Source organism: Myotis nattereri (genome assembly GCF_964212035.1).
Source record: "Myotis nattereri genome assembly, chromosome: 13".
Lineage (NCBI taxonomy): Eukaryota > Metazoa > Chordata > Mammalia > Chiroptera > Vespertilionidae > Myotis > Myotis nattereri.
The window spans coordinates 41,977,731-41,986,334 of NC_138088.1; the positions used below are offsets into that span (position 1 = coordinate 41,977,731).

The window sequence follows — 8,604 nt, forward strand, 5'->3', positions numbered from 1 at the left end:
GTATATTAAATGAGTAACCAAAGAAGTTCCAAAAGTGATAAACAATGGCTGTAGAAAGAGAAAACACAGTTGCATTAAAGTACTTAAAATTATTTGGAAAATAGAAGCCACATGACTCTATTATTTTACAATATGTTTAAGTCAGTAATATCTTTTTTTTAATAAGGTGCTTATGCCTAAGTGCCTATTATAGGGCCATTTACTAAGAAGACCTAATTATTTTAAGATGAAAATTGTCACTGAATGAAAAGTAACAACTGAAGTATAATTTTTCAAAATTGCTGAGACTATACCTAAAACAATTTTGCCTTGAATTCTGCAATGCAACATGCAACAACAAAGACAACATGGTGGCTTAAGGATATGTAAGCATCAAAGGGCAGAAATAGGGCATTCCCACTCTCTTTAACTCTGCTAAGGACTCAAATACTGATATAGTTCAGAGCATCTTACTACCAAGAGACATAAATCAAAGAAGTTCAGCTAGGAGCAATAAAACAGATTAGTGTCTGGAAGAACTGACTTTAAAGAAAGTTTTAAAAGAATTAAATCCAGGTAGTCTAGATAAAAAACAGCTATGATAAAACCTCTTTTTTTGAAGGTGATATGCCAAGGACAGAAATTATTTTGAAGGTAGACACCTAAAAAATACAAAATGAATAATTATAAATATTTATGGAATATGCATAAAGGAAAATCTCAGGATAAATTTTGCTGGCAAAAACCTATGGGACAGAAAAACTCTCTCCCATAGAAGTGGTGAAAACTGTATTCCTAGAGATATTGAATGCCAGGTTGGACAAAACAAGGAAAGGATTCCATATGAAATGATCCTGTACTGGCCGGCCCCTGAAATGGTGGGAGGATTGAAGATGATCTCTTAGATCTTTTCCAATTCTGATTTTTTTAAATTCTATGAAGTTTTATGGGGCACAGTCTTTTGCCAATTTCTTTTCTCCCCATGGTGCCCACTTTCTCTTTTTACAAAGGAAAACAAATTGTATCCTTCATTTGAAGATGGTCTCATGTTCTCAATGAATCAGTAATATAATCCTAGGTACAAGTTTTGGAGAAAAGGCCAATTCCTGGGGCTCTTACAAGTTTTACTACAAACTAAAGAGGAAATATTTCAAATGGATTCAAAAAAGAGCTATTTCATCAGGAAAGCATTAATATTTTCCCTCCTTATGTCTGATCACAAGAGCTGACAGTGACCCTGCGAGCTATAAGGCCCTGGGTCAAATTACCAACAGAGCTGCTGTTCAGGATTTTATGCTGAATGACAGCAAAATCTACTTGCAATCTAATTTTTATGGCAATGACATTTACCTTGGAAAAGATATAGCCTTAAACACCTACACACTTTGGCAGATGTTATAAAAGAGGAAGTGCTATTCACACTTCAAACTCAAGAAGTCTCAACCTTGTTCTCTTTCTCCATTCTGGCACTTTAAAAAAAAAAAAGTTTCTCAGCCACCCTTGAAATAAATCCAGTACCTCTCCAAAATTCCCATTCAGTGAAAGCCCCAGAAAACAAAACAGCATTTCCTCGTTTTGCTGATTTATAAGGACAAGGTGTAACAAAATCCAGGGAGCTCTGAGAAACTGTCCCTGAACCCTTTAAAAATAAAACTGTAACTCACTTATGAGAAGGAACAGCAGGACAGAGATAGCCCTCCAAAAATGGACACTGATGCTCTTCTATCTTATCTAAACAGCCTCAGTGGCTGAGGACCCACCAATTCCCATCTTGCCTGTCTGAAAAAAAGTATGTCCCTTTACCCACACAGGAAGTTCATAGATATTAACACCAAACTCCCTAAACAAAATTTTTAAATACCATTTTCATTTTTCCCTACTGAAAATGAGACTGTTCAAACCTAAAAAGATTGGGCCACCTCACACGGGAATAGGATCTGGAATTTTCAAAGCCAGACGCTTAACTCATCTGATCCTGGCAGGAAAGAAGGCTGGCATTTATAATCCAATTTTAATTTTCTTTTTTAATGTGACTCTGAGATTAGGCAGTCTGAAGGAGAACCGACTGTGGAGATTTTCAAACCTTCCCTAATAAGGGACCAATCTAAAAGGGATTATTTCAGAAAACTTTAGAGGAGGTTTCAAAAAAAGGCTAGATTCTCACCTCAGGAAAACAAGAAATAAAAACAATAGCCACTTTTTTTCTAGAATTTTAGCAATGAAATGTGAACCTGACCTTTAATATTTAATAGCCTATGAACCCGCCTGTATTTTCTCAAGAAACCCACTGCATCTTCTCCCCACTGGACAAGCCTTCCGAAAGTTTGGGCTACAGTTCATGGCCTTGGGATTTAGCAGCCCCGCGGAAGGCAAGCAGCTGGGACCTGGACTACCTGAAAGCCCTTTCTGCGTAATCACGTCAGGAGCCCACACTCCGGGGTGCCCTCGCCTGCAGCTACCGGCGTTTCAGGAGAGCTTCTACCAGGCTCTCCTCCAAATCTACCTCTACCCACCCCATCCACACACAGCTCGCTCCCACTTTCCCCACTCCCCCCACCCCGCAAGAATGGGAAGCAAGTTTCTCACCATCCTCATAGTTTTTGAGATAGTAATCAGGGCCGGGGCCCCCGCGGCTTTTGGCCGGGTTCCTCAGGTTCTGGAACTGCAGGAAGTCAGTCCTTTTGCCCCCGAAGCGCAGAAAGGCCGGCGAAAGTCCCCGGGCCAGGGTCACCAGACGCTTGGAGCTGCGGGGTAGAGAAAGAGAGAGGAAAGGATCCCAAGGGAAGGCGGGAGGCCGCGAGCACCCAGCAAGGCCCTCTTTCCACTCTGCAAGCGACCTGGCCCAGGCTCAGAGGCTCGGTGTCCACCACAGCCCGCGGACTGCACGGGCTCCTGGCAGCTCCACGGCCTCTAGCGTGCGCCTCTTGCCCTTGCCCTTGGCCCAAGCCTACCTTTTGCGCCCAGCTGGCCACGGACGCCTCCCTCGGACACCCCGAAGCTGCTCGCCAAAGGTAGTTATTTCCAAAGGACTAGATTGTGTTCGCTAAGTGTGTGTAAAGGGGGTGGGGGGGGACACCTCTGAGAACACGGGGCTAAGGCGCAGTTGTCCGGCTTTGCTGCTGCCGGGAAAGCGCTCCTGACGGAGAGGCGCAGCGCGCGTGCCGCGGGGCTCGGGTTTTTGCCAAACTTCTGCTGAATCCCGGGATCTGCCTCCTCGGCCCCAGGGGCACCGCAACCTCAGTAGAGAAAGTTAAACTCATCTTCTTTCTCCTTCTTTCTCTCAGACCAGGCACCTGAGGTCAAGTTGATTCTGACTTTGTTTTTAATGCCTAAATTGATTTTGCTTTTCCACTACTTTATAGCAACCGCATCCACCTCCCAAATCCCAGGTCGAGAGAGATTCCCGGGGTAAATCCTTGCCTTTCTGTGAATACCTCCACCCCTGCTTTGCACAGGAAAGGCAGTATTTCTTTGACCCCACAGTAATTCAGAGTGATCTCAGAAAGGTATCATTCTTCTCCCCTCCTCCCAGTGGGGCTCCATCTTTTTTCCTTTCCACTTGGAGCCGTTTAGAAGCGATGGGGAAAGTGAAGTTTGCCGAAAGTTGGAACCTGCGAGTCGGAGGAGCACCAGAACAATAGCATTTACCTCTATTTAGGTTCAGGATTTCCATAGTTTGTTTTTTAAATACAAGCGCTGTACTTCGGAAATAGGTGAGAAAGAGCAATTATAGATGCTCTTACTACTATACGTTATTTTTAACACTTGGCTGGTTCAGGTTCTGAAATCCAAACCCAAATGGAGAAACTAAAGAGTATCATAATGGGACAGATACGAGAGAGGGGACCGGAGATTCTGCTTGGGGACTTTCTGAGAAGTTTGACCCCCCGGGGCAGTCCGGCGGCGGCGGCGACCTCTAGGACTGCGTTCCAGGGAAGCGCGGTCGGATATCGCGTGGCCCTCCGCCGGCAGAGTAGTCCGACCAGCGGAATCGGCATTCCCAGCAACCGTCCGTCCGGAAGCCTGCACAGCCAATGCAAATACGCCCGCCGCGGCTTCTTCCCCCAATGCCGCCTTCTAGAATCTTTTCTGCGGCAAGCATTTGGCGCAAACAGGATGTTTTTTTAAAGAGAATCCTGAAGGAGTCTGCGCAGCTGGGTAAGTGCAATGCAAGTGGGGCGTGTATCTCGGCAAACCCCGGTTGCCCCCCACCTGGGGACAAGCTCAGAGACACGTTCTGCTGCATGAAGAGCTTCCAAGGAGGACGCCAGGCGGCGCGGAGATGTTCCCGCCCTCCCAGCGGAGTCGGGGCAGCAGCTGAAGCGGCCTCGGAGGCGGCGGCGACAGCCACTCAGTCCTCACGCAAGGCTTGCTCCATGTGGAAGGAGCGCCCCATGTTGCGCCTCCCGCTACCTGCCGAGTCCGCTGACCCGGCAAAGTCCTGGAGACCCAGAGGGCTGAGGGCGGGCGCACACGAGAAGCAAAACTCGAATTTCGCGAGGAGTCAAAGATACTCACGAAAGAAGCGCAGCGGTCGCGGCCTCAGGGCGGAGAAAGGAGACTAAAAGCGCTCAAGACTCTTTGGGTGAGCCCACTGCTGAGGCTCCAATTTGGAGGGATTTTTAAAAACTCAGCACTTGGATTCAGCACTACAGATGATCTGTTTATTTCTTTTTCTTTACACTGCAACTCTGTCCCTGACGGGAAGGGATCGTGGTTGCCTAACTGCTGAACATTAACAACCGGCGAGAGGGATTCCAAGCCCGAGAGTAAGGGGGTCTGTGAACACAGCCTCCGGGTTTGCGAATCCGCCAGTGCCGTGTTCAGACTTCTGAAACATCCCCGGAGTATTTCTAGAACCCTTTCCGCTCTCCTTATATACGCTATGATCAGAGCGAGGATTTTTTTTTCTTTAAAGAAAAACTAAACTATGCAGTTACCGCAGGAGATTTGAGGAGGAGGGACTGGGGGGCCCTTCGGTCTATAAAAAGCATCTTACAAAGTCTTCAAGTCTGGAGATGAGAGTGGAGGGTATAAAATAAAAATTTAAAAATATGATCCACTTGTCTATCACTCATGCCTCTGCTTAAATTCATTTTCTGTCTGGGAGTTGGAGAGAACTGAAAAAACGATCTTTCCGTGGAAAATTCCATTTTCGTGCTATTCCCCGCTTGAACACTCACAGACACACACGCAGACACGCACTCTCACACACACATACATACATACATACATACATTCCTCTCGGGTCTTTGTTGCTGGAGACCTTTTCTTCACTTTTGTAACTGTCCTGAACCTCGTCTCTTTTTCAGAAGGAGACGGGTAGACTAATTACAGATATATGTAAGCACAACATTTCTTCAGTCATAACTGATAAGTTTCTGAAATGCCTTCTGCATTGCAAACATGTGCATCTTAATAGAAAACATTGCTTTTCTCAATCACCAGTTACAGCCTCACAGCAAATATTCCAGGAGGAGGAAAACCTCATTTCTTTCAGAGAAATCCGCTTGGCTTATTTTCTTCTTCTTTCCCCTTGGAATGGGAGATAGGAGGGGTGGGGGGTTGTTACTTAAAAAAAATGATCCATGGAAGCCCCTGCCTTACCTTAAGAAATCGAGCCAGCCATCATGAATGATGGACGGATCCAGCTGCAGAGAGAGGAAGTTCTCATTGACTGTCCTGATTGGGTTCTTGGTGCTCACATCAAGTAGAATCAGGGTCTTTTCCTTCAAACCTGGAGCTCTGTCTACAGGCAAGGGTCTCCTGTCTCCAGCTTGGGAGGAAAGGAAGAGATGGAGCAACAGAGCCAAGAAGAGAGCCACCGGGGCTAGGCACGAGGGGGGGCGGGAGTTGCTGGAGGGCATGGCTTCAGGGAAGGCACAGAGCACCCTCATTAAATCCCTCTGATTTAAACCTCTCTTCCTACAGGGTCTCGCTGGTGACTAATTGTCCTTATCTAAAGTGTGTGTCTGTCTGCTTTTCCCCCCTTTTTTCCCTTCCTCCCCCCCCCCCCCCTTGCTCTCTCTCTTTCTCTCTCTCTCTTTTTTTTTCCTTTTTTTTTTCTTCTGTGTTTTGGTGCTTGGTGGAGCGAACTCACGCCCCTAGCCAGCCTTCTCAGCAACTCTTGCCAAGAGTACTCGTTCACCAGCACCGCCCCTTTAAGAGATTTCGACTGCAGACATTTTTTAACTTTTTAAAGGTAAGGGGGTGGTTGGGGGAGAGGCGGGAAGTAGGAGGGAGGGGTGGCGTTGTACCCTCCAGATTTAACCCTCTAGGGTCAGGAAGTGGAGGAAGGGATCCAAGCAGTACTGTTTTAAGTTTTGAGTACAGGGTGGGATGTCTTTTTTTTACTTCCCTCCCTGTGAGGTTCTGGGGAAGGCTGGTCTAGCTACAACCCCAACAGGACAGCCCAGCGCCAGCCCTGGGCACAGTGGAGTAAAAGGTCCACCCCAGCCTGTGCCTGTTGGTCCTTACAGCATCAGCTATTCTGCCTACTCTGGGCCCTTCCCTTTGGATTGAAGCAGGAGAGCAAGGATGTTAGTTAAGTAGCAGATGGTCCTGATTCCTGCAGCGACTGATTCCTGCCAAAGCATGGAGTGCAAAGACTCCATGGACACAAGTCAGGACCTCTGCAACACACTGGGTATCCACCCAGAAGCATCCTCTGACCTAGATGGGGCAAAGAGTGGCCAGAAGTAATATACAGAGTGACCAGGTCAAAGAGCTTCTCTGTGTGTAGGGACACGGGGATCCAGGCTGTGTGTGGCTCCGTTCTGCCTGCAGCCAAAGTGAAATGTTTTGGGGGCTTCAATTTACGCTGACTTAGGCCAAGTCAAAGCAACCTAGTCTGTGTGTGGATAGTCTGGGCAGCAATGCACCCATCTCATCTGAACCACTGCTTGTCCACTCTACTCCAATGCACAAACAGAGGTGCCCCTCCAGCCCTTCCTCAAGGTCAACCTTGGGCTTACCTCTGCTGTTGGGAAGTGAGCCTTTATGGTGCCAGAGAGGAACAGAATGACACCGTTGAGTTTTCAAACTCAACCTGAAGTCACCTAGAGTCCACCCACAAGTATCCCCCTAGATGTACAAGAACAGCCTGGAACCCACATGGTGCACCACCTGCCCTGGCTCCTCAAGTGGAGACCCACAGCACCTATCAGCTCTAACCTTAGGTCTCAAACCAAAGTGCAGAAGAAAAGCCAGGCCCAGTTTGTGCAGTCAGACCATTAGTCCCCACTTTTGGCTTATTTCTGGGACAAAATGGGCCTTCTACTTGGCAGATGAACGTCTTTGTGCAGCAGAGGTATGCATGCGTGTCCCAAGGCCTCTGATATCAAACAGGCAAAACTCTAAAATGCAGATCAAAGGTTTTCCCGAAGGGTAGTCTCAGAACCCACAAACACTGAAATTGCAACCTGTCTCCCTTTCCCTTCCCACCAATGGGATTAAGGAATCTGGAAAGAGTTAGCATTGATAGCCTTCAAATGAAGTTTCCTGAGGAGCTTTTACTAAACCAAGCAACCAGGAAGTCCAAAGGTTAGGTTGGGTTAGTCTGGAAAGTGCCATGAAGACCTCTTTCTGGAAGTAGGATTGCATAAAATGAAGTCAAAGGAAGACCACTTGAATGAAATAAATCATTTCAGCCCTGGCTGAGTGGCTCAGTTAATTGGTAGTGGGTTTGATTCACTAGAAATCACTTAATCAGTTAATCTTCAAGATTTCTGGGAACCTAGACTCCTAGATATCAAAGGAATTTATCTATAAGGACCATTCAGTAATACCAGGCAGAGACTATCAAAGGAGACTTCAATGTATCTAGTTCCCAATAACTAATATTTTATACAGAGGCCTTATTTTACTCAGACTCAGGCACTTAGTAGTTTGATTCTCAGTCAGGGCACATACCTAGATTGCAGGTTCGATTCCTGGTCAGGGCACAAACCTAGGCTGCAGGTTCAATCCCTACTCAGAGTGTATGGGGGAGGCAACCAATTGATGTTTCTCTCTCACATCAATGTTTCTTTCTCTCCCTCTTTCTCCCATCCTCTCTAAAATCATTTTAAAGACATATGTTGGGGTGAGGATTTAAAAAAAAAGAAGAAAAAAACATTTCACCCACTACACTAGATCTTTTTAAGTAACGTACCTCTTGTGACTAAGGATGAACTTAGGTATAATGAGAATCTGCTTAATCATGAATTTTAACCACAAATTATGCTTACTGGCCCAACTATTCTGTAATTGTTTGGTGGCCTATTTACTTTAACCAATATTCATCAGAACCTGTATGTAGTATAAAAATAAAAGCCAACAAACCAAATGCTTTTTTCTTAATTCCTGATTAGAACCATCTCTCTGGTATAGCCATTGAAATTCTATAGTCATGTCCAGTCTCAGGAAATCAAGGTAAAGAAAGCAATTCCATAACTTTTAGGGAGTTCCAGATATTCCTGGTTGACTCCAAGATGACCTGATTGTTTAGTTTGGGTACAGATCTGCACAGGGCTATTCCTTCCAAATAGCGCCCATTGCCCATATCATGATTTTTGTCTTGCCTCCTATCTAACCACCTACTTAATATGCTGTAAGTAGCTCATTTTTAATCTGTATATTAGGTTG

The 8,604-nt window shown here is 45.9% G+C and overlaps 1 protein-coding gene across 1 annotated transcript in view; it reads right to left on the reverse strand.

The window, feature by feature from the left end:
• Nucleotides 1–5,884, reverse strand: part of HPSE2 (heparanase 2 (inactive)) — a 529,690-nt gene extending 523,806 nt beyond the window's left edge. Inside the window, exons 1-2 of the mRNA XM_081104611.1 lie at nucleotides 5,587–5,884; nucleotides 2,566–2,723 (exon numbers count right to left, since the gene is read on the reverse strand). Of these exons, the coding sequence (XP_080960737.1) occupies nucleotides 2,566–2,723; nucleotides 5,587–5,876 (448 nt within the window). The 5' untranslated portion in view covers nucleotides 5,877–5,884. The remainder of the gene's footprint in view (nucleotides 1–2,565; nucleotides 2,724–5,586) is intronic.
• Between the last annotated feature and the right edge of the window lie 2,720 nt (nucleotides 5,885–8,604).